The sequence below is a fragment of the Watersipora subatra genome, chromosome 8 (assembly GCF_963576615.1).
Source record: "Watersipora subatra chromosome 8, tzWatSuba1.1, whole genome shotgun sequence".
Taxonomy (NCBI): Eukaryota; Metazoa; Bryozoa; class Gymnolaemata; order Cheilostomatida; family Watersiporidae; genus Watersipora; species Watersipora subatra.
In genome coordinates, this window is record NC_088715.1 from 6,902,869 (window position 1) to 6,929,746 (window position 26,878).

The following is a 26,878-nucleotide window of genomic DNA, read 5'->3' on the forward strand; positions in this document are numbered from 1 at the left end:
GCTATTGGGTTTATTCATTGTCAGTAACCAATCAAGCTGCTGTCCTTGTCTTCATTTCTACATTGTCTGCTTCGTTGTATACGTTTAAGGGGGATAATATATGTCAGCTCCTGGTACCGGGTCTATATATGATTGATTAGTCATAGCAGCTCATGTTCAGGGTTCTTTATCAAACTCTAGTTGTGTGGACTAATTGCATACTGTGTCTACAGTAAAAACATCTAATGTCTACGATGTTAATTATTTTAGTAGAAACACTGATTTGCAGAGATTTAATTCATAGCCCGCTTTGATTTAACAATTCAAACTACCGTAAATGTGCTTGTTCATATGAGAGGTGCATGTGCATTACAAAATTGTCATTCGTTTCGTGGACCAGTTCATCGTTTATTTATACAAACCTAGAAGTTTTTTTTAATGGTGTGCCTTATCATACGTAGGAGGTTGACAAGATGAAGCTGACTGACCAGGAGCAAGCTGATACGCATAGAGAAATTGAGGTTTTACGAGCACTCTTTCATCCTAACATTGTACAGTTCAAAGACACATTTATTAGTAAGTCTAGCGTATTACTGACCTGTTCTATTTCTGAAAGTTTATGATGTTTTTTGTTAATTTTGGGCATATCTCTGTGTACAGACTTTCAAAATCATAGCAAGAAGAGCCAGTGGGACTCGAAGTATTTGTAGGTTATTATCTTGTTATGGAATTGGAGACATGCTCCAATTCCATAACATCGCAGAGAGGGAAAGGAAGAGAAAAATAGGGAAAGGGAGAGAAAAACAGGGAAAGGGAGAGGGCGGATGGGGAGAAAAAGGTAGGAAAGGAGGGTGGAGAAAGAAGGAATGGGAGGAGGAAGGGAGAGAATGAGAGATATTCCATAGCAGAGATAGGGAGGGGTAGGAAAAACCTTACTAATTACAATGATCATGTAGCTGCAGTACTAGTTTGTACAGTTATTTGATCATCTTAGAGATTTTTATCCTAAAATTTAGTTACAGCCTTTTTTTAGTCAATCTTGTCATCTGTGTGAGTAAAAATCGTAGCCTGTGTTGTTTTATAGCTGTTTCCATTGTTAGCTGCCGAAAATTGAAAATAAATGCAAAGTTACATAGTACAGTAGAACCTCGGTTCTTAAACATTATTCGTTCCAGAAGGTTGTTTGAAAACCGAGTTGTTCGAGATCCGAAACTATTGTTTCCATTAGAATTAATGTATATAAATTTTAATCCGTTCCAAGTCGAGAAAACAGCTTCGGTAAAGTATTTTTTTATATTTCACACCATAAACTGTACTGTATGCTACATACTGTAAATAAAAACGGGTAGATATAGATCGTGTTTAATTTTAATGAAAGATTTTTTATTTATGATGATGAAAAAAGAAAACAAGAAGCAAACATTTCATGTTTTGCTGTACATGAAAAGTTTGCAAACATGAAAACATCAAAAACATTAACGTTATAGATACAATACCAAAAATGGCAGAAATTGATGACACAGCAAAAAATGCAACAGATCAGCTACATCAAAAATTGTGTGAAAAAAATAAACAGCAATGACACATTTGCTTCACATCTTTGAAGGAGAATCCTACTCCAAACAATTTAGAGTAACACGACTGGAGGAGTTGTCTCCTTAGCCAATCTCTTCGGTAGAGGGACATCGTCCCAGATGGTTCCTTCTTTTTTGTAAAGAATTTATGAAGCCGTAACCCTTTGTTAACAAATGTTTCCATGCTGTTTTCGGAGTTGTGCCAAACGTTTGATTCCAATGCGCACGCTCCGGTTTGGTCAAGGACCGTATTTATGTTCAAGATTCGAGACGAACAAATCTCGAATATCTTGGTCGAAAACCGAATTGGTCGAGAACCAAAGCATTCCAGAACAGAGGTTCCTCTGTATTTGGCTCATTCTAACATCACTTAGCCTTCCTTATTGTATCATTTGTATTTTTCTACAGCAAATGTAGTAATTAAGTGACTCGAGTTTTTAAAAACAGCAAAACTTAATTGCAGCTAAGGGACTCGGATCAAATGAATGTGCAATTATGATGTCTGTAATTGACATCAACAAAAAAGTTAATTGGCATCAACTTCTAAACCGAAGGAGAAGCAATGAGCAGTGACGATTGTTGAGAGGGCCATACTAGGTCGTTAATATTAGGTCATCGTATTAGGTCATTGATACCAACCAAGTAGTATCCCACTTGATAAGCAGAAATAAAGAGATGAACTTACGCAATATTTCAGTAATAATAATAATAATAATAATTAGTAGTAATAATAATACAAATTATTAGTATTTTTCTATCACCTGCGATTGTTTTTAATGTCTTAAGTGGTTTGGCTGCCAAGATGTTTCAAGATTAAAATTGACAAAACTTAATCGCCGTTAAAACGCACAGAAGAAAAATATGTAGCGGAATCACATCGCTAGTTGCTCAGCTGTCTGTCTCTCTCATTATTGAAATCGGTTAGTATATTGAAGATTGACTAAAGAAAGTTGTAACTAAATTTTAGGATAAAAATCTCCAATGATCAAATAACTGTATAAACTAGTACAGCTACATCATCATTGTAATTAGTAAGGTTTTCCCTACCCCTCCCTATCTCTCCCTACCCCTCCCTATCTCTCCCCACTCCTCCTTATCCATCCCTACCCCTCCCTATCTCTTCATATTCATCCCTATCAATCCCTACCCCTCCCTATCTATCCCTATCCATCCCTACCCCTCCCTATTCATCCCTTCCCCTCCCTATCTCTCCCTACCCCTCCCTATCTCTCCCCACTCCTCCTTATCCATCCCTACCCCTCCCTATCTTTCCATATTCATCCCTATCAATCCCTACCCCTCCCTATCTATCCCTATCCCTCCCTATCCATCCCTACCCCTCCCTATTCATCCCTACCCCTCCCTATCTCTCCCTACCCCTCCCTATCTTTCCCTATCTATCCCTGCTCCTCCCTATCCCTCCCTATCCCTCCCTACCCCTCCTATCTTTCCCTATCCATCCCTACCCCTCCCTATCCATCCCTACCCCTCCCTATCTCTCCCTACCCTCCCTATCCCTCTCTACCCCTCCCTATCCATCCCTATCTCTCTCTACCCCTTCCTATCTCTCCCTACCCCTCCCTATCTCTTCCTACCCCTCCCTATCCTTCCCTACCCCTCCCTATCCCTCCCTACGCTCCCTATCTCTCCCTACCCCTCCCTATCTCTCCCTACCCCTCCCTATCTCTCACTATCCCTCCCTATCTCTCCCTACCCCTCCCTATCTCTCCCTACCCCTTCCTATCTCTTCCTACCCCTCCCTATCCATCCCTACCCCTCCCTATCTCTCCCTATCTCTCCCTACGCTCTCTTTCTCTCCCTATCCCTCCCTATCTCTCCCTACCCCTCCCTATCTCTCACTACCCCTTCCTATCTCTCACTACCCCACCCTATCTCTCACTACTCCACCCTATCTCCCACTACCCCTTCCTATCTCTCACTACCCCACCCTATTCCTCACTACCCCACCCTATCTCTTACTACCCCACCCTATCTCTGCTATGGAATATCTCTCATTCTCTCTCTTCCTCCCATTCCCTTTCTCTCCACCTCCTCCCCCCTTTTCTATCTCACTGCCTTCTCCTATTTTCTTATCTCATTGCTTTACCTTCTGTTTAGACGGTAACAAGGTCTGCATCGTGATGGAGTACTGCGAGAATGGGGACCTTTACGAAAGAGTTACTAAAACTGATATAAGGCTCACTGAAGATGAGGTTTGTACTGTCATTTTTATGCCAATCTTGATGTAGCAATAGTCGCTATGGAAATCTTCAACTATATAAGTGGTAGATAAACTCCCACAGTTAGAGCATGAATACTATAAAAAAGGGTACTGCTACACCTCTCTTTCGTCGTTTCAACATCCAAATTTTCCCTTAACTGATCGAAATTTGAGCAAGGTTTTGACTTAACATGACAAATTGTTTGCAATGTTTGGACTTTTTCTGAGTTGTTTTTTTATTTTTGAAGAAACTGATGAAAACTTAAGATAATAGATTAGTTTCAATAATTTCAAAAATAATCGAAATATAAAACAATAAAAAATATATAAGCTGAGTTACTTTAAACTTAGTCCAATATGGACTAAGTAAGTTATGCACTTCCGTTTGCATATCTCTAAAGTGGAACCATAACAATATTTTCTATATATATATATATATATATATATATATACTAGCTGTGCCTCCCGGGTATTAAAAATCAGCTCATAAACAATGAGAAGTGATGAGATTTGCTTACCACTTGCTGGCAGGCAACTCTCCAACAAGTGGCAGGCCATTGTCAAGTGGCCTGGCACATTGCCAATGGAAAATTCTACTAAGCTAGTTAGTAAGCTTCAAATTCTGGTAGGCAATGACATTGGGCCAGCATTGTTGATCAGCTAGGCTATTCTAATAATAGCTATAGTCGGAATGCAGACAGATATACGACATACGGACATACTTTGAGAAATATACATATAGATATATCTCAATGTTTGTCTTTTGTTTGTTTGTTTGTCTGCTGTCGTCGATGTGTCCAGCTATAGCGATTAAAATCTTGCAATGAAAAATCCCACTGTACTAAAATTGAACTAGCAACGAATGCAATTGCAAGTTTACAAACACGCACATCTAACCACATGGCCAGTCCGTTCTCATCTTACTTAGCTTGAGCTCGTCTACGGTATTCTTATCTCGATTATAGCTAAGTATGTACATTTTATTATGAAATAGGTGAATGTCCGGGTAATAAAAGTTTTTGCGCAAAAAAGTTTTATTTTGCGCAAAGTTACAAATACAACAGTTCTCATTCTGACTTTCAAACTAGGTTTTCAAACTTTGTCAAACAAAGGGTAACTTTCAAACTTCATATTATGAAGAAAATGTATTGTGCAGGTCAAATAAATTAAAAAACAAAATAAAACAACTATAAAAGTGTTTAAATGCAAATGTGAAATAATTAGCAATTAATAGCTAAATTAAGTCTGTTTTGCTACAATTACAATAAAAGATGAGTTGGCAATGATATAATTAATACGAACTGAGAAAACAAATTCAAAATCCTGAATATGTTGAATTAATAACAACAGTTTGTCCATGTAAGTGTGTGTCTGAAAAAGGTTACTCTTCCAGCAGAAGCTATTCAGCAAAACTTTGAATACGACGACACTGGTACCTCTTAATACTGGTACAAATGTAAAATCGAGATACCGGACTGTCTTTGTCTGGTACTTTGTCTGACCGAACGGAGAGAGAATTTAGAGGCTATTTCTAAATACAATTGTCTGAGTGAAAAGTATTAGTCTTTACCGATTAAGCAATCGTATTTTACGAAAAACTGGAAATATAAGTGTAACGGCACATTTGAAATCTGAACAGCAAATTCAAAAATTACAAATTAACAAATAGGTAAGGTAGCAAACAGTTAGTTTTTAAACAATTTCAAAAATAACAATTGTAAAAGGGATTATTAGTTGATAATCAAAAGTGTACATTTAGCGTGTGCATATGGTATATCATGAGAGCAATAAAATGCTAAGGACTGTATAGCTCAGTGGTTAAGTGTGTGGTGTGAGACTTGTGGTTGCAATCTCTGTGAGTTCAAATCCAGCACTCAGCGAACTTTTCATTCCAAGATGTAAATGGACAGGCAGACATCTGAAAAGATGATGACAAGTTTTGAAATTTATATATGTTTTTTTTATTTATATTAAAAATTAGCTTATAAACAATGAGAGGTAATGAGAGTTTCCTGCCACTTGCTATTAGTCTGGATAATAGCCAATGAATAATTTGAAGGAAGCTTACTAATAAGAGCTACCAACGTTATGCCACGACTTTGCGTCTTGACCCGAACGCTATCAAGCTCTTGTGGTTTAGTCAGTAAAGTGTCGGTCTGGTGAACAAGAGGTTCTGAGACCAAATCTCTTGGACACACACACATACACACAAACTTTGAGGTATATAGATAGATTAATATTACCTTTTGTGTTTGTTCCTCTTTTGAAATTTTTTAAAAACCATTTCAAATATTTCGATTTCCATCCATAATTCATTTTTCTTTATTTGTAATTTTCAATTGTGTCCTGTCAGTTTTAAATGTTCCATTACAACGCAACTGTAACGGCACAACATCAACTTTCAATTTCCGCTTATTGCAAAGGGAATCGCTAGAAAGTGTAAAACTAAAAAATTTCCACATGGACATTCTTGAGTAGGAGTTGCCTCTGCATCCTTTTTCGGTTTGTTCAGACGAAGTATCTTCGTGTGTTTCACTGATGCATTTAATTTTGTTATCTCGTTTTTCCGTTTGTGCCAGTATCGACTATCAAGAGGTACCAGTATTGTCGTATTCAAAATTTTGATGGGTAGCTTCTGAATCAACAGTAACCTTTTTCATACACACACTTCTATGCAACCTCTGTTATTATTAATTCAACGTATTCAACATATTGTTTTATCAGTTGGTTTTAATTGTATCAGGATTAATTCATTTTTCATTGTAACCATTGTAACAATTCGTACTTTATTTAGCCATTACTTGCTAATTATTTCACTTTTAAACACCTTTACAGTTTTAGTTTTTCTATTTGAACTGCACAAAACACTTTTCATGTGATATGAAGTTTAATAGTTATGATGGTAAATGTACATGTTGAATAAAAATAAATTTTCTGTGCAAAGACCTTTTTATTACCCGGCATTCATCTAGTATTAATATATTAATACTTATATATTAATACTTATAATTAATAATAGTTAAGTATAACAACATAATTCTACTCTCCCTGACTGATAGGCCTATACATAGCTATCTACTAAGGTACACTTTGCTATGTACAAACTGTACACACAGGTATCTAACAACGTACACTCCACTCTGTACAACTAATATACAGAATTGTTTAACAAGGTGCATTCCACTATTTTGAAAGCTTTTTCAGTTATGATGAATATTAAAATATCTTTGTTTAAATATAGCTTCTAACTTTGTGTCTTCGTTATTATCTGTCTTGATTTGTTTCCTTATGCGTGCATTTCGGGTCATAGGTCATACAGATTACATTTGTCTTGTGTAACCCTGTAACTTTACAAAGCTTTTTCTGCAGATATGGGAATGGTTTGTACAGTTGTGTAAAGCCCTTGAATACATGCACAGCTGTCGAGTTGTACACCGAGACCTCACCACTAAAAACATTTTCATCAGTAGAGATGAGACCTTGCGAGTCGGTGACTTTGGTCTGTCAAAGAGATACTCTCTGTAAGTGAACTTGTGATGTTGGTCACAGTTATCCATCAAAGTTTGTTTAGTTGGCTCGCGTGTTGTGAAACTGATGTTTATACAACAAGGTTGATCTGCGGCAGCTTTTGGTAAATTTTTCCCTCAACCAGACGAAATCAATCTTATTCATCGAATTCAATCAAATTATTCAATCTTTCACACTAAAAGACTGTTGGAGACGGCGTAAACCTATTACAGTTTGAGCAGTTTTACTTATTTATTCGTTATATCTGTTACATACTTGCTGTGGTTTGTAGAGTTTAGCCAAATACTGTGTTTTCATGACGTGGTTGATCCAGAAGTTTGCGTCATCCGCGAAGTGAAAACAGCAAAGCAATTCAATTGAGTTTTCTTACATGCCAATTTTTACTGAATGTTTCATTTATGTAAAAGATTGAAATGGCTATTGCAAATTATGCGCAAGAAAATTCCATACAAGTTATACCATATACCGTTTTAAACATTTTCCACACTTCAGTCATTCATATATCAATTTCAAAAGTTTCGAATGCAACGCTTTGATCTTTGGCGTAGAAATCCTTATTTTTTGTAACAAAGCACCCGGCGTGAATCCACAACAAGCGAGTATCCATTAAAACGCTTATTGTCTGGTAATTCGATGTGTACGCAATTCCAAATCCGCACAATGGAAACATAGCGAACATGGGGATTTCCTTGAGTAGTGAGGCTATTGTTTAGTCTTTTGTTTTAGGCTATTGAAGTGTCATGCTCTGTACTTGTGTAGTATCTAATGTTGCTGTTTGAGTATTTAAACAAAAGAGATGGATTGGGAAGTTACCTCGAAGATTGCTTGTAGTACAAGTACTTGCAGTACTTGCCAGTACTTGCAGCACTTGTCAACTTTCAGTTCTGTTCATCTCCCAAACCTCTTCAGAAAATCAGTCAGACTAACCAGTACAACTTGCATCTAATAGTCTCTGCTGTGTTGTAATTTATTCAACTCAGTGGTTTAGTGGTCAATTCAGCTACAAATAAATTTGTTGTAAATCGGGATATTAGGGTTTGAAGTTTTGCACATGCAGGCAGGCCAGTAGACAATTAAGTAGACAGACGATTGGTGCAGCTCTCGCTAACCCGCCTGAGATGCTAAATGATAGTGCTGCTCCAGTCAGCGACAAAATGGATGTCTGGGCTGCCGGCACCATCCTCTACTTCATGATCATGCGCAAATTGGCCGTAAGTGTTACATTGTACTTAATACATTGGTTGTAAGTGTTACATTGTACTGAATACATTGGTTGTAAGTGTTACATTGTACTTAATACATTGGTTGTAAGTGATACGTTGTACTGAATACATTGGTTGTAAGTGTTACATTGTACTTAATACATTGGCCGTAAGTGTTACATTGTACTTAATACACTGGTTGTAAGTAATACATTGTACTAAATACATTGGCTGTAAGTGTTACATTGTACTTAATACATTGGTTGTAAGTGTTACATTGTACTTAATACATTGGTTGTAAGTAATACATTGTACTAAATACATTGGTTGTAAGTAATAGATTGTACTAAATACATTGGTTGTAAGTATTACATTGTACTTAATACATTGGTTGTAAGTGTTACATTGTACTTAATACATTGGCCGTAAGTGTTACATTGTACTTAATACATTGGTTGTAAGTAATACATTGTACTAAATACATTGGTTGTAAGTGTTACATTGTACTTAATACATTGGTTGTAAGTGTTACATTGTACTTAATACATTGGTTGTAAGTGATACATTGTACTAAATACATTGGTTGTAAGTGATACATTGTACTAAATACATTGGTTGTAAGTGATACATTGTACTAAATATATTGGTTGTAAGCGATGCATAGTACTAAATATATTGGTTGTAAGTGATACATTGTACTAAATATATTGGTTGTAAGTGATACATTGTACTAAATACATTGGTTGTAAGTAGATATGACTGAAAATTTATTTTGACTAAATAGTCATGGCAAGAGTATTTATCACCTCAATGAACTAATCGTTTCTGTTATAGATTTTTATTAAATTATTAGTGTTATTAAATTTTTAATTTCTGTTAATAGGTTTCACGCAATAAAATCCATCAATTTCAGTTTATCCGTGTTGACAACCTCCCTCATTGTAGTTTGTTAAACGTGAGCAGGACAGAGATTATCATATTGTTCCTCGAATAAAAGCTGCAGATTACGATCCGATTCCAAACTCAGTTAGTGAGGGGCTGAGAAAGACAGTGAAATGGCTTTTCACCATCGAACCAACGTAAGTTTTATATGTGATCATAGTTTCCTTTCTCTATTTTGAGGTCTGGCTCAGTTTGTCACTTTATGCCTGGCGCAACCTCGGTATTTCATCTGCTGACTTTGCCAGACTGTCTTTAAATTCCATTATGCAGTCAAACCTCTACTTGTGAACTTTCCAACATGGTGTAAAATCTCAACAAATATGTCTACACCCGAAGCAATTTTCAAAATACAATGATTAAATCCTTTGGATAGTAGTAGGTATACTTAACAAGTATAGTATTGATTAGTATAAATAGTTGTAGGTGTACTTAACAAGGATAATTTTGACAGTCTTTCTTGCAGGCGAAGACCAAGCATTAGAGAGGTGCTGTCTAGTTCCACAGTGAGTGCCTACACTAACCCTGCTGATAGGCTCAAGAAAGTCTACGGGCTGGAATGGAAAGGTAAGTCATAGTTTTGTTTGTTGATGTTTTTCCTATGCATCAACGAGTGATAGCTGTTGTTTTTTGTTCGTTTTTTAAAACTGCTAATAAATATTTTGGTCTGAACAATGTCTTTCTATGAATTTCTCGTTTCCTTTAGTTAATAATACTTTTAAGATGATCTAACACAAAATTTTAGTAGATTTTATCAAAAGTATCATTTGCGATTGTTTTTGATTTTTGGGGTGAGCTGACTACCAAGATGTTTTAAAGGTTGACTTACAACAAAATTCACATTACAGTTATTTGGTATCAAAAGGTTCACCTGGATTAAAGTTGTCGAAGCTTTATCGCGGTTGAAATGCTCTGAAGGAAGGTACAGTCTGTGTCGAAATGATGTCACTAGTTGCTATCATTATTATAATTGATATTATAATTGGCTATTACGGTCAAATTTTGTCGAAATATTTGTATTCAGTCATTCTCTATGCAACTGTAGAAGTCATAATCGCACTTTCCTTTGAATCTGAGCCCTTAAACCACAATCAAGTTTTGTCGATCTTAAAACATTCCGGTAGTCATACCGCCTCGAACATCTAAAACAGTCGCAATTGATAGAAAATTACCAAAATTACTGTTGCTGTCTGATAACGGGCAATTGAGTGTGTTGTTCTGAGTTTCGGTTCCATGAAGGGCTCATAACTTTGCTAAATCATTTGTCTATATACCTAACCAATCAGCAATTGGCTCATGTATTTACGTTTCACTGAACTTTTGTTAATATCGGATGGCTTTTAGTAAAACTGACTTATTAAGAATATATTATATATATTCTCTTATATAATGTATTTATTAAATATATGTATATTAGTTTTGTTCAATATATTAGAAATTAATTAACTTTTCGTTTTCACTGTTGCGGTTAAAAATTTATGATAAAACAGTCAAATTTTCTACTAATGCTCCACAAAAATATGTGTATGTTTACTGACATATATGAGCTGTTTGAATCAAAACTTGACAACATTTTTGGGTATTTGACATTTTTGTTGAGATAGATGTGTTTTATTTGTGGTTTGCTGTTGTTAATTGTGCATCAAATGGCCTCGCCAACTCTACAGATGCTGACTTTAAACCGGGTCTGGAAGAGGTACGTAAATTATCTTCTGCTTCGGTTGCTCGATGTTGGTGTTGTTGCTATTCGTTCCATTCTCAAAGCTTTGATCACATATAATTTTCTGCTTTGTGCGAGAGAGAAAACACCACACAAAAGTCAAAAGTTCACAAAGATCCCGCGTCATTGGCTATTCATCTTAATCTTGTGGTCATAGACGCATAGAGTCATAGACGCATAGAGTCATAGACGCATAGAGTCATAGACGCATAGAGTCATAGACGCATAGAGTCAATGCACATTCTAACAGATAAAATATGTCGTCGGAGTCGCATGAAAAGTTTCAACTATCACTCGTAAATTTCTTACCTTTTGTCAGCGAGCGATTTTTGCTTACTCTTTGAAACGCTCCATCTGTTGCCCCTCTACGGTGGGCAGATTACTTACCAGTCTCTGATAAGCTTTGACTTTAATTGATGTTTGACTGGCCAAGCATTAGAAACAGGATAAACCAACGATGAGGCGCATAGGTATGTTGCAAACTATATGTGAACAAGGCTTGACAGCTTGTCTTTTTATCATGCTGACCCATGCTACGGTCTGTCAATCCTAACTCTCTTGTTTCCTCCAACAGCATGACCATCAGCATCCTTTGAAGTTTTTTGTGCACTTACCGCTAGTTGGAACTTTTAATTGTGTCCTTAGAGCTATTGTCTTATTCATAGAGTTTTCATCTGTAGAGCTGTCTAATGTCTTATTCATATAGTCTCCATCTGCAGAGCTGTCTAATGTCTTATTCATAGAGTTTTCATCTGTAGAGCTGTCTAATGTCTTATTCATATAGTCTCCATCTGCAGAGCTGTCTAATGTCTTATTCATAGAGTTTTCATCTGTAGAGCTGTCTTGTCTTATTCATAGAGTTTTCGTCTGTAGAGCTGTCTAATGTCATATCCATAGAGTCTCCATCTGCAGAGCTGTCTAATGTCTTATTCATAGAGTTTTCATCTTTAGAGCTGTTTAATGTCTTATTCATAGAGTTTTCACCTTTAGAGCTGTTTAATGTCTTATTCGTAGAGTTTTCATCTGTAGAGCTGTCTAATGTCTTATTCATAGAGTTTTCACCTTTAGAGCTGTTTAATGTCTTATTCGTAGAGTTTTCATCTGTAGAGCTGTCTAATGTCTTATTCATAGAGTTTTCATCTTTAGAGCTGTTTAATGTCTTATTCATAGAGTTTTCATCTGTAGAGCTGTCTAATGTCTTATTCATATAGTCTCCATCTGCAGAGCTGTCTAATGTCTTATTCATAGAGTTTTCATCTGTAAAGCTGTTGTGTCTTATTCATAGAGTTCTCATCTGTGGAAATGTCTAATGATGTCTTATCTATAGAGTCAACATTCTTAGAGCTATTGATGCGTTATACATAGAGTTGTTCCAAATGCTATTCATCGCCAGAATTATATAGCAGTTATGGTAGCCACAGAATCATTTTAAATAAATTTCTACAGAATTATCGAATATCTCTCAACAGGCTTGCTGTAATATTTCTCTCTACAATAACTCAAAGAAGCTGTTCCTGGCCAAAGGGTTTTGTTCACAGTTATTTAAGCTAACATATTAAGAAAAAGCAAATCCATTCTGAAAAGCATAGACAACTTTGCAATTTTTGCCCTGATCTCCTCATAATTAAGTTTCTGCTTTCGTATGAAACTGGTCATTGGCTGACTTAACTCTTGGCAACATGCCCGACTACTGGCATTCTCTCATTCGTCGGAAACATGAGAAATGAAAACTTCCCTTTCATGTTCATTACAGTGGATACGCTCCTGGACACGACAGGTCAATCTGTAAAGCAGAATTACCATGGCAACAATGTTCGCGACAACCAGACACGTTATGAAGGGATTGCTGAGGTAAGCTGACAGTATAAAATTATTTATCAATGTATATTCATCATAAATTATATAATAGTTAAATTTAATATTATATAAATATAATAGTTTAATTATTTATCAGAGTTGTGTCTGGTTTTTCTTTGCGTTCCCGACCTGGTTTAACTTGTTCTATTTGATGAAGTAGGTTTTACTTGGCAAATTTGGTTGGTTAGTCGCTAGTGCTCGTGTCTGTCCTGTTTCATAGTCAGATTATTTCCTCTTGAATTGCTTTAACATCTCATTATTATTTATTATTATTATACATCAGTACATACATACAGTTGCATAATAGTTCAGCGTGTTTAAACTACGGTAGCTCCTACGAAGTAACTGATCCTTTCTAAGAAAATTTCTGTTAGAATTTATGTTATATGAACAGTAAAATATATAAGACGCTTCTACAATGTAACAGGAACAACTCGTGACATTCACCTTGGCATATCGACCCTCTAAAACGCATTTGCATATTAACAACGGCTACATATTCTCTGCGTCTTATTAATAGACCTGACAACTTCACTCACTGCCAACTAGACTGCCAGGGTACGATCATATATAATATATGTCGTTAACCCTACCAAGTATGGTAAGGAAGAAAACAATATTTTAAGGCGAACCATGGGACTCTCACTAATCAGGTCGAATTTGGGAATGTTCTCCGACTTCACACTTTGTTGTGGAGTCTTTTATGTAATATGAAGCAAAAACTACACAAGTTGTTAATGTAAGTGGAATTTATGTAAAAGGAGTTTTAAGTTGTATGTGTATCTACTCTACTCTATTCCGATTTAGGATGCAACGAAAGCCACCGACTCAAATTTTTGAGAGTCAAGTTTTATAGAAATCATTGACATCGGTTATAATTTGATTTTACCTGTTTACTTACAATGTAAGAGTTTCTAACTAAAAAAGCGTAAAAGAGGGATTATATATGAGCTTAGCTAGTCATTAATATAATCATATGACTTGACTAAATAGTTGTAACATCTAAACTCTTTGTCACATTTTTTTCAGTTGAACCCCTTTATCTACTGTATATTCTTCACTTTCTACACCCCTCACTTTACACCCTCCATTTCATCCACCCTCTCCACCCCTCTTTTTCACCCTCTCTGTTCATTTCGTCTTCTTTCAAATCCTTCTCTCTCCTCCCTCTGCCATCTCCTCTCCCTTCTCATTTCATTCTCTCTTTTCCTAATCTTAACTTTTACTCTTCTCTCCCTTTCTTCTCCATTTTCTCCCCTCTTCGTCTTTTCCCTCCATTACCTTCTCTTCTTGTTTATCTCTCCTCATCCCTTATTTCATCTGCTCTAATCTTTTAACCCTTTAATCCCTAACCATTCTCTGATTTCGATTGCTTTACCTTCTGCCACAAATTTCTTTGAAAGATTAAAATGAGTTTTTTGCAGTTGATGACGGAGGAGCTGTATAACAGGATGCTGAAGTTGGAGCTAAGAAAATTATCTGTGCCTAAAAGAGTGAGTGTTGGTGGGATATAAATATATGCATTGTATCATTCTATCACGAGAGTTAGGACTATGCACTGCATGGGATTTAATAAAAATTAAATGTTATTCAATTTATTAATTCGTTTTTAATCAAAGTATGAATAAAGTTGGCCTATATTTTCTGCAAATTGATTGTAAATGATCCATTATTATGCCATTCACAGAGATCATTTGATCCACGCACTGATCACCCTGATCCGGATTTTGATAACCCGGGTACAGTAATCTTTTGTTCTCGAGACTATGTGGTTGCTGAAAAACTTCTTGTGCTCATCCATGGTGGAGGAGACAATATGAGAACAAGGGCAGGACAATGGGCGAGGAGGTGAGTGGTGGACTCTGTTTTAAGAAAGCACCAATCAGCAACTTATCATCATTTGATTGGTTGTTTATAGGAGGGAATATCAGTCACTGTTAACTCGCTACAACCTGCTTTTTGTGTCAGATTTCAGTGTCATATAATTCAGTGTCTATAGACAAGGAGTACTCAAACCTCAATGAACCACTTTTAGAACTTCATAATTTTTGCGTATCCTCTGTGCTTTATTGTCACGCCTGACAATTTTTTTGGTACTCCATGGTACTAGTTTAATTTGTTTATGGCAGTACTTGAAGGAAATGTAACCTGGCATATGGTAGTTGTTAGTCACATCATAATTAAAGAAAATTGCTTTTTTTATAAACAGCTGCTAGCCAATATATAGCATCAATCTATATGTCTCAAAGTTTGTGTATGCGTGTCCAGCTACAGCTAATAAAATCTTCGAAATGTTATCCGCGTTCTGATGGATTTGAACACACGGAGATTGCTACTGCAAGTTTAAAATCCAAACACTCTACCACTGAGCCATTCAAGCATAAGTATTTAAAGTGTTATCATTTACCATATAGCAGATAGCTATATACAAATAGCTATCTGCTATATGTATAGAGCAGATAGCTATATACATATAGCTATAGCGCACGCTAATTATTTTAGCAATGCACCTACACGTTACCATGCCCCTGTTAAGAAATATTTTTCGTAAGGTTCAATTACTATATCTGGGGTCAAGGCTAATTCTTCTCACGCGTGCTTCGACATTCTCTCTCCGTTTGGTAGACAAAAGATATCTCATTTTTACATTTGTACCAGTATCGAGAGGTAGCAGTATCGAGAGGTACCAGTATCATCGTATTCAAAGTTATGATGGGTAGCATCTGGTGGAAAATTAACTTTTTTTAAACACACGCTTCTATGCAAGAATTTTCATTATTAATTCAACATATTCAGGATTTTTGTTGTTTTTTTCAGTTCGTATTAATTGTATCATTATCAAATCATTTTATTGTAACCGTAGCAAAACAGACTTAATTTAGATATTACTTGCTAATCATTTCGCATTTACTTTTAAACACTTTTATAATTGTTTTATTTTGTTTTTTTTAATTTATTTGACCTGCACAAAACTTTCTCCTCATGATATGAAGTTTGAAGGTTACAGTTGTTTGACAAAGTTTGAAAACCTTTATAGTTGTTTTTATTTTTTCCATTTTTTTAAATTGCACAAAACACTTTTCTCATGATATGACGTTTAAAAGTTAGAATAGTTAATGTTATTATATGTTTAATAAAAATTTTCGGTGCAAAGCTTTTTTATTAATATAATATTAGTATAATTATTAATTAATAATAATATTTTATTGGTCTAATAACAAACATGATTTGCTCTTAGCAACTATATATTCGCTGTTATACTGTTATACTAGTTATACTGTTATACTAGTTATACTGTTATACTAGTTATACTGTTATATTAGTTATACTGTTATATTAGTTATACTGTTATACTAGTTATACTGTTATACTAGTTATACTGTTATACTAGTTATACTGTTATACTAGTTATACTGTTATACTAGTTATACTGTTATACTAGTTATACTGTTATACTAGTTATACTGTTATACTAGTTATACTGTTATACTAGTTATACTGTTATACTAGTTATACTGTTATACTAGTTATACTGTTATATTAGTTATACTGTTATATTAGTTATACTGTTATACTAGTTATACTGTTATACTAGTTATACTGTTATACTAGTTATACTGTTATACTAGTTATACTGTTATACTAGTTATACTGTTATACTAGTTATACTGTTATACTAGTTATACTGTTATACTGTTATACTAGTTATACTGTTATACTAGTTATACTGTTATACTAGTTATACTGTTATATTAGTTATACTAGTTATACTGTTATATTAGTTATACTGTTATATTAATTATACTAGTTATACTGTTATACTAGTTATACTGTTATACTAGTTATACTAGTTATACTGTTATATTAGTTATACTAGTTATACTAGTTATACTGTTATACTAGTTATACTGTTATACTAGTTATACTGTTATACTAGTTATACTGTTATATTAGTTATACTAGTTATACTGTTATATTAGTTATACTGTTATATTAGTTATACTAGTTATACTGTTATACTAGTTATACTGTTATACTAGTTATACTGTTATATTAGTTATACTAGTTATACTAGTTATACTGTTATACTAGTTATACTGTTATACTAGTTATACTGTTATACTAGTTATACTGTTATACTAGTTATACTGTTATACTAGTTATACTGTTATACTAGTTATACTGTTATACTAGTTATACTGTTATACTAGTTATACTGTTATACTAGTTATACTGTTATACTAGTTATACTGTTATACTGTTATACTGTTATACTAGTTATACTGTTATACTAGTTATACTGTTATACTAGTTATACTGTTATACTAGTTATACTGTTATATTAGTTATACTGTTATATTAGTTATACTGTTATACTAGTTATACTGTTATACTAGTTATACTGTTATACTAGTTATACTGTTATACTAGTTATACTGTTATACTGTTATACTAGTTATACTGTTATACTAGTTATACTGTTATACTGTTATACTAGTTATACTGTTATACTAGTTATACTGTTATACTAGTTATACTGTTATATTAGTTATACTAGTTATACTGTTATATTAGTTATACTGTTATATTAGTTATACTAGTTATACTGTTATACTAGTTATACTGTTATACTAGTTATACTAGTTATACTGTTATATTAGTTATACTAGTTATACTAGTTATACTGTTATACTAGTTATACTGTTATACTAGTTATACTGTTATACTAGTTATACTGTTATACTAGTTATACTGTTATACTAGTTATACTGTTATACTAGTTATACTGTTATACTAGTTATACTGTTATATTAGTTATACTAGTTATACTGTTATACTAGTTATACTGTTATATTAGTTATACTAGTTATACTGTTATACTAGTTATACTGTTATACTAGTTATACTGTTATACTAGTTATACTGTTATACTAGTTATACTGTTATACTAGTTATACTGTTATACTGTTATATTAGTTATACTAGTTATACTGTTATACTAGTTATACTGTGATACTAGTTATACTGTTATACTAGTTATACTGTTATACTAGTTATACTGTTATACTAGTTATACTGTTATACTAGTTATACTGTTATACTAGTTATACTAGTATCTGAACCATTTTATAGTAGTTTCTTTACATAGAAACAAATTGACTTCATCAACATGACCTCTCAACATTTTAATACAAATCATCTTAGCTTTCTCGTCTCTCTTTCAGTTTGGAAAGAAATTCAACTTTTGCTTGCCAACATATTTATATCTATTCTGGGTGTTCATAGCAAATCATGATCCTATTTTAAAGGTTGACTTGCAACAAAATTCACATTACAGTTATTTGGTATCATAAGATTCACTATGTCTTACTCTGCTGTGATTTAGGTACAAAATATGTGGAAATGTGATTACATGCTCAAAAACGCTCAAAAACGAAAAGCCGCCATAGATTGGAATCTCTTTATTTCTCTGACTTAGCCATGAAATTGTCACGAAATTGACTTAGCCATGTCACGTGACGTTCTTTTGTGAATTGAAAGTCCAATAAAAAGCTCAATATAAAACTCATTGTAGCACTAGTTTATGACAAACACTTCGGGTTTTACCGAAGACCCTGTATCAAATATAGATGCTCGCTACTTTACAGTTTTGTTTCGGTTTGGTCTAATCGGCAAGTCGTAATCTGATCATGTGACCCAATACTTCGCAAATAACTTCTGCAGCACTTCTCGATTCTCACAAGTGACCAACAGGCTCGCCATGATTATCAGACAATGATATGTACTCCTTCAAGCCAAGGCTAAAAAAGTAAACGAATTTTTACGGTAAGTTATAGGAGATCACTGCTAAAAGTGACAGCATTACGATGACGATAAAACAGACGTGTAAGAACAATAGACATGGTTTTATTGAATGCGTGAAGTATATTTGTGAAAATATTTCGACAAATAAGGTTGCATGAAAGTGTAAACAGAAATCATCTCTCACAACTACGTCACATTTGAGCCGTTTTGGAAAGAGAATCCAAACTACGGCGGTCTCGTGTGGCTGCGATTAACTGTTCATTTTTCAGCTTTTAAGAGCTTGTAATCACATTTCCACATATTTTGCACCTACAACACAACAGAGTAAGACATGGTGAATCTTTTCATATCAAATAACTGTAATGTGAATTTTGTTGCAAGTCAACCTTTAAGATCAGGCAGGATATTTGATGTCAGAGATTCACACTCGAGGTTGTTGATTGTTTAGGACAATGATCTACTCTAAGTCTATAGAGTCTGGCACCCAGCTACCATACATACGAGCTGCCTTATTACAAGGTTATGGTCTCATCATACTCAATGGCAACGATAAAAGACCTGATATCGAGGTAGTATACAGTTTACATTGTTATTTAGATCTACAGTATGTATTAGTTGTACACTGTGGAGTATGCGTTGTTAGATAGCTATGTGTGTTAGTTGTACAATGTGGAGTATGCGTTGTTAGATAGCTATGTGTGTTAGTTGTACACTGTGGAGTATGCGTTGTTAGATAGCTGTGTGTGTTAGTTGTACACTGTGGAGTATGCGTTGTTAGATAGCTGTGTGTGTTAGTTGTACACTGTGGAGTATGCGTTGTTAGATAGCTATGTGTGTTAGTTGTACACTATGGAGTATGCGTTGTTAGATAGCTGTGTGTGTTAGTTGTACACTATGGAGTATGCGTTGTTAGATAGCTGTGTGTGTTAGTTGTACAATGTGGAGTATGCGTTGTTAGATAGCTATGTGTGTTAGTTGTACAATGTGGAGTATGCGTTGTTAGATAGCTATGTGTGTTAGTTGTACACTGTGGAGTATGCGTTGTTAGATAGCTGTGTGTGTTAGTTGTACACTGTGGAGTATGCGTTGTTAGATAGCTGTGTGTGTTAGTTGTACACTGTGGAGTATGCGTTGTTAGATAGCTATGTGTGTTAGTTGTACACTATGGAGTATGCGTTGTTAGATAGCTGTGTGTGTTAGTTGTACACTATGGAGTATGCGTTGTTAGATAGCTGTGTGTGTTAGTTGTACACTATGGAGTATGCGTTGTTAGATAGCTATGTGTGTTAGTTGTACACTATGGAGTATGCGTTGTTAGATAGCTATGTGTGTTAGTTGTACAATGTGGAGTATGCGTTGTTAGATAGCTATGTGTGTTAGTTGTACACTATGGAGTATGCATTGTTAGATAGCTATGTGTGTTAGTTGTACACTGTGGAGTATGCGTTGTTAGATAGCTATGTGTATTAGTTGTACACTATGGAGTATGCGTTGTTAGATAGCTATGTGTATTAGTTGTACACTATGGAGTATGCGTTGTTAGATAGCTATATGTGTTAGTTGTACACTGTGGAGTATGCGTTGTTAGATAGCTGTGTGTATTAGTTGCACGCTGTGGAGTATGCGTTGTTAGATAGCTATGTGTGTTGGTTGTACACTATGGCACAAAAATGACAATTGGTTTGCTTTCACAGATTTATAGCTATATCGCTGCCAGTTCAGCCCTGACAGTGTTCATACTTAGTCCATTTGGAACATCGGAAAAATTCATTTCACAATTTGTAGAATTGCTCCATGAACAGTGTTAATGAAGATTCCACCATAAAAAAAATTTTCTGGGAATAGAAACGGAAATTTTTTTATAATAATGATGTAGTTGATTGCTTGTTGAGTCATTTAAATCACAAGTTATACTGCGATTACGCAATTGTTATCAACCATGTTTGTCAACCAAATGACTAGCCTTTTTCATTTTCCCCTCATCAGGGCTGCAGGTCTTTTGAAGAACACACTTTGTATGTCTGGGAGAATTATGTGATGAGGTCAGAGGCGGCTTATATTGCAATAAAATCTCATAGCAACGGCGGCATCATGGTACGCAGTCTCTACCAAAAGTTTGGAGATCACTTTAGAACAAAGGTTTATGCCAATGCATTCACTGGAGACAACGCTGTTCCCATGCCTATTGATGACTATACTAAGAAGGTACGTAGTTGAGTTCATGTCATTTTATGTACATGTGTATTCGCTGGATAATATATTTCTGAAAAATCTCTTTGCTCTAATTTATATCATGTATGTCATGAAAAAGCAGATTCATGGACAGCACTGTAGATTTAAAAGAATGTGCAAGACAAACATGCCCTAGATTACAAGACACATTTGCCTTAGTTTACAAGGCATGCTCGTCTTAGATTACAAGACACACTCGCTTTTAGATCGCAAGACATACTGGCCCTAGATTACAAGACGCACTCGCCCTAGGTGACAAGACACACTGGCCCTAGATTACAAGACACACTTGCCCTAGATGACAAGACACACTCGCCCTAGATTACAAGACACACTCGCCCTAGATTACAGGACAAGACACGCTCACCCGAGATTACAGGACAAGACACACTCGCCCTAGATTACAAGACACACTCGCTCTAGATTACAGGACACACTCGCCCTAGTTTACAAGACACACTCGCCCTAGATTACAAGACACACTCGCCCTAGATTACAGGACACACTCGCCCTAGTTTACAGAACACACTCGCCCTAGTTTACAAGACACGCTCGCCCTAGATTACAAGATGCGTCCGCTCTAAATTAAAGGACTTTTTGAATGAATTAAATGAATAATAAAAATTGGTAGAATTAGGACTCAACTATTAAACATTAAAGATATGTATGTGGCTTTTAGTGAGATTCACTGGATCAACTACTGGTGTCTAGATTGTTGTTAGATCTGCTGGTTTCTTTAGAATCAGGGCATCTCTAATCTGAAGTGATGTTTACCAATTGCTGCTAATAATGTTTTATGGCTGCTATGAGTCATATAATGATTTAGCTTGTATCCTTAGGTTCATATTTTTAGGTTGATAAACAATCAAGAAAAACTAGATTATAAAATCGTTAAACTGGAGAGGAGAGTGCTACCATATTAACTGTACCAACTCATTTGATAGGTTCAACATCTTTTTTTATTAATGTATCTCTATCCACCACCTAGTTTTTATGTATTGAGTTTTATCAATGAGTTTGTTTTTAAACTTGAAGGTTGACTTGCAACAAAATCACTTTACAGTTATTTGATATCAAAAGATTTACAATCTCTTACTTTGCTGTGCTGTAGGTGTAAAATATATGGAAACAAGATTAAAAGCTCTTAAAAGCTAAAAAACGAAAAGGTAATCCCGCCATCACAAAACCGCTGTAGATTAGAATTTCTTTCCAAAACGGCTCAAATGGGACGTAGTTGTACAAGATGGCTTGTGTTTACACTTTCACGCAACCTCGTCCGTCGAAATATTTTCACATATATACTTCACGCATTCAATAAAACCATGTCTATTGTTCTTACGCGTCTGTTTTATTGTCATTGTAATGCTGTCACTTTTATCACTGATATCTTATAACTTACCATAAAAAGTCGTTCAATTTCTTAACCTTGCCTTGAAGGAGTACATATCATTGTTTGATAATCATGACGAACCTGTTGGCCACCTGTGATAATCAAAAAGTGCTCCAGAAATTCTTTGCGAAGTATTGGGTCACATGATCAGATTACGACTAGAAGATTAGACCAAGTCGCAACAAAACTGTAAAGTAGCGAGCATCTATATTTGATACGGGGTCTTCGGTAAAACCCGAAGTGATTGCCATAAACTAGTGCTACGAGAAGTTTTATATTGAGCCTTTTATTGGCATTTCAATTTTCGTGAGAACATCATGAGAAAACATTAACCAAATGTAAAGACAACGTCAGAGAAATAAACTGATTCCAATCTATGGCGGTTTTTAGCTTTTGAGGTTTTAAGAGCTTGTAATCGCATTTCCACATATTTTGCACCTAAAACACAACAGAGTAAGACATGGTGAATCTTTTGATACCAAATAACTGTAATGTGAATTTTATTGCAAGTCAACTTTTAAAGATGAGCTTGAACAACATTGTATTAGATTCTTTAGTAAATTATATCAGAAAGTATCAATATGTTTCTATCATTTGTGATAGTTTTTTATGTTTGAGGTGATCCGACTGCCAGGATGTTTCACGATTAAAATTAACAAAACTTGATCACAGTTAAAACGCTCAGATCACATGGAAGTGTGATTATGGTATTTATAGTTGCAAAGAGACTGACAGAATTGAGACTCATAAAGCTGCAACGTGAACGCAACAGTCGATAGCAACGGTAGCAACCAGTGAACTCGTTCTGCATGAATTTTGCTTCTGTGCGTTTTAACTGCAATCAAGTGTTATCTATTTTAATCTTGAAACATCCTGCCAGTCAGATCACTTCAAGTATTAAAAACAATCTCAAATTATAGACAATTATAAATAGTTACATTACCGATAAAACCTACTAAAATCTTGCGCAAGTTGTTTTAAATGCACACGCATCACGATAGTATCACTATAGCTAGATACATAGTATAACTAGATTTGATGGGAGTAACAAACTTATTTAAAGCGAGAGAATGTTATGAAACGAAATCTAGACTCATTTGGCTGTTCAATACATAAGCTTATCTAAATACCAATAGACCATGTCTCCCATAGACCAATTCTAACTAAAAAGGACCTGATTTACAGGTAATGCGGTTGAGAGATTGTTTCAATTCAAGAAATATACATCAACAAATCTCTACTGATGATTGCCAAGCATAACTTATATGCTACAATTTGAACTTTCCATATTGTTTTTATAATACAATCAGCCATCTATTCTTGTTTGATTGTCTAGGTTTCTAGGAGTTGGGTTGTGAGCCATAAACTTCTGGGCGAGGCTGTAGAAAAAGATAGCCCACTTGACTGTTTTTCTGCTGGCACCGATGAACACAGTCTGACCCCTCATAAAGCTTTTGTCGAGGTCTTCAAGTTCATAGAGGAGCGTTTTCGTGATTCCTCTCCTGGTAACCTACAAAGCTAGATTCACCACTCTGGTTTTGGTGAAGCGCATAATTATGGAGTGTATTATTCTTTAGCATAAAGTTTATCTACCCAATTTATCCTATTTTCAGAAAAATAGCATAAAATTTTTGTACATTTCATTTTATGTTGGTTTTAAATGTCTCTGTATGTATATTGATACAGTGCATAATTTCATATTTTTTACCATTTTTTACATGGCAGGTTAGTAAAACGTTTTTACAGCGTTATGTTGGTCACCGCGGTCATGATCAATAATCTCTGAATTCACTAAAAGAAGTATTTAATAATATTTTATTTTTTATTCATATATAACTTTTTAACTTATCACCTCATTTGTTTGCTTACAGTTAAAGGTTGACTTGCAACAAAATTCTCATTGCAGTTATTTGGTATTAAAAGATTCACCATGTCTTACTCTGTTGTGTTGTAATGCCAAATATTGGGAAATGTGATTACAAGCTCGTAAAAGCTCCAAAACGAAAATTGGCCGTAGATTGGAATATCTTTATTTCTATGACGTAGCCACCAAATTTGGTTATCGTCTTGTCACGTATGTTCTCACGTGAATTGAAAGGCCAATACAAAGCTCAATATAAAACTTATCGTAGTACTAGTTTATGACAAACACTGCGGGTTTTACCGAAGACCCTGTATCAAATATAGATGCTCGCTACTTTACAGTTTCGTTTCGGCATTATTCAATCGTCAAGTCGTTCTCTGATCATGTGACCCAATACTTCGCAAATAATTTTTGCAGCACTTTTCGATTATCACAAGTGACCAACAGGCTTGTCATGATTATCAGACAATGACACGTACTCCTTCGAGCTAAGGTTAAAAAGTTTAACGATTTTTTACGGTAAGTTACAAGATATCAGTGCTAAAAGTGACAGCATTACAATGACGATAAAACAGACGCGTAAGAACAATAGACATAGGTTTATTGAATGCGTGAAGTATATTTGTGAAAATATTTCAACGAATAAGGTTGCAAGAAAGTGTAAACAGAAACCATCTCTCACAACTACATCACATTTGAGCCGTTTTAGAAAGGGAATCCAAACTACGGCAGTCTCGTGTGGCTGCGATTTTCTGTTCGTTTTTGAGCTTTTAAGAGCTTGTAATCACCTTTCCACATATTTTGCACCTTCAAAACAGCAGAGTAAGACATGGCGAGCCTTTTGATACCGAATAACTGTAATGTGAATTTTGTTGCAAGACAACCTTTAATGCACTATGTAGAGATGCAAAGATAGCTGTTGCTTTTATAATTGCTAGTACTAGTACTGTACTAACTAAAATAAACATAGTTTTTCAACATGCCGAGCTGTAGTCTTTAACACATCAGACATTTATGCAGACTATTTACTCTCAGGTGTTTAAAGTTTATGAAGATATTCCTGTTCATACTGTCTCAGTTAAAATACCAGAGAGTATCTTGTAATAACTTTAGCCTTTGAACTAAACAGTTCGAAGGATTCAATGCTCGTTTGTACTACAAGCTGATTAGAAAAATTTGTCACAATTATGATAGTTGCAAGCGAAAGATAGTTGGTGATGTCATAGTTGGTGTCGTCTGTTTCAATGAATAAGTGTGAAGCAGCGATAAAATATGGAAGATTAGGCCACCCCTCTTCCCCCACTCTCTTGCAGTCGGTTGTTTCGACAATGACTGTCTTATGGTTCAGACTTTATCGTGACTTCCATGCAGCTCTGTTTTCTATCTTTTTTTGCCAGCTGATGTGTCTAGTTTTCTCAACTCCATGTTACGCTTAGCTACATCTTTATATCTTAGTCTTGTCTTAGCCATGATTCTTCTTTCCTTCATAGACTTGTGAATATAGTAGTTATCTTCTCACTGTTGTCCTAAGTAAGTTTGATTCAGGTATAGTAAACATCTATTGCGTCAGAATATAGTGAATAAACACTGTTGACCAGAGGCTGCAAGTTATCCAGGATTTGGTTTACAATGAGCTTGGTGGACAAGATGGGCTCGCTGTGTTTCATTTCTTGCATTGTTACACCACACAACTTTGAGTGAAAAAATGGCGTAATACAACTGTGTGTGAATGCTAGACCATATAAATTGTTATATAAAAATACATAGATCTATTGCTGACCTAAAAATAGTACCAGTTATGAAAATAGAACAAGCTTTCAATGAAAATAAACATACTTGAACTAAAATATAAATGGATTCGGCGCTAGAAATGTCTGTTGTAGTGTTTGCTTCAAATGAAGAACCACATTCAGTTGGTGTCAAGTTTGAATTTTTCCTTAGCAATTCAGAATCGGTTGCATGCAGAAGGAAAAAATGGTGATTGGCATTATAAATAGACAGAACCCTAGCTGTAAAGTATATCAAGGTGAAGAATGAATGCGTAAATTATAAAGGCTGCTTCAATTTGCGAGCAATATGATGCAACATAAATAATTTCTATAAAAGTCTATACTTTCCCAAACTTTTATATGCAATACAGAGATAAACATGATACACCTACAAACATCAATATGACATGCGCAGACTGTGTGTTTAAAGTGGTGTTTGATGACACTAACTAGCAGGTAACTAGAAAGATGGCGATAAAGAATTGTTCAAAATAATGATTTAATAACAACTATGCAGTTCACGAAAATGTGAGCCATGTATCACGTTTATGGTAGCGTTGAATGAACATTAATGTAGATTATAGGTAGAATGTGGTTGAAATGAGCTGCAGTGATTGGAAATGTTTTAAACAAAATTTCTAAAACTCCTATTATGAATTGTTGGACAATAAAAGAGCGCGTGTGTAACAGTGAAATTGTGAATAGGTTTTTGGCCTCCGTTTTGTTGACAAATAAAACTGACATCGTGAAGCCTAAAAGCAAAAACATTAATCAATGGAACTTAAATTTAAACTAAAA

General features: G+C 34.9%; 1 protein-coding gene across 1 annotated transcript; it reads left to right on the top strand.

The window, feature by feature from the left end:
- Nucleotides 1–3,677: 3,677 nt before the first annotated feature.
- On the top strand, nucleotides 3,678–25,240 carry LOC137401501 (FAM172 family protein homolog CG10038-like). Its single transcript, XM_068087882.1, has 11 exons — nucleotides 3,678–3,766; nucleotides 7,144–7,295; nucleotides 8,360–8,513; nucleotides 9,450–9,583; nucleotides 9,910–10,010; nucleotides 12,917–13,014; nucleotides 14,445–14,513; nucleotides 14,708–14,868; nucleotides 19,274–19,394; nucleotides 20,812–21,030; nucleotides 23,784–25,240. The coding sequence occupies exons 1-11, from the start codon at nucleotides 3,695–3,697 to the stop codon at nucleotides 23,967–23,969; spliced, it is 1,467 nt and encodes a 488-aa protein (XP_067943983.1). The 5' UTR covers nucleotides 3,678–3,694; the 3' UTR covers nucleotides 23,970–25,240.
- Nucleotides 25,241–26,878: the final 1,638 nt, after the last annotated feature.

Bases quoted from the DNA above. Each gene is read 5' to 3' on its own strand.
- LOC137401501 (XM_068087882.1), top strand. From the start codon at position 3,695: ATGGAGTACTGCGAGAATGGGGACCTTTACGAAAGAGTTACTAAAACT. The intron at 3,767-7,143 runs GTTTGTACTGTC...CTTTTTCTGCAG, and splicing joins TAAGGCTCACTGAAGATGAG to ATATGGGAATGGTTTGTACA. The intron at 10,011-12,916 runs GTAAGTCATAGT...TGTTCATTACAG, and splicing joins CTACGGGCTGGAATGGAAAG to TGGATACGCTCCTGGACACG.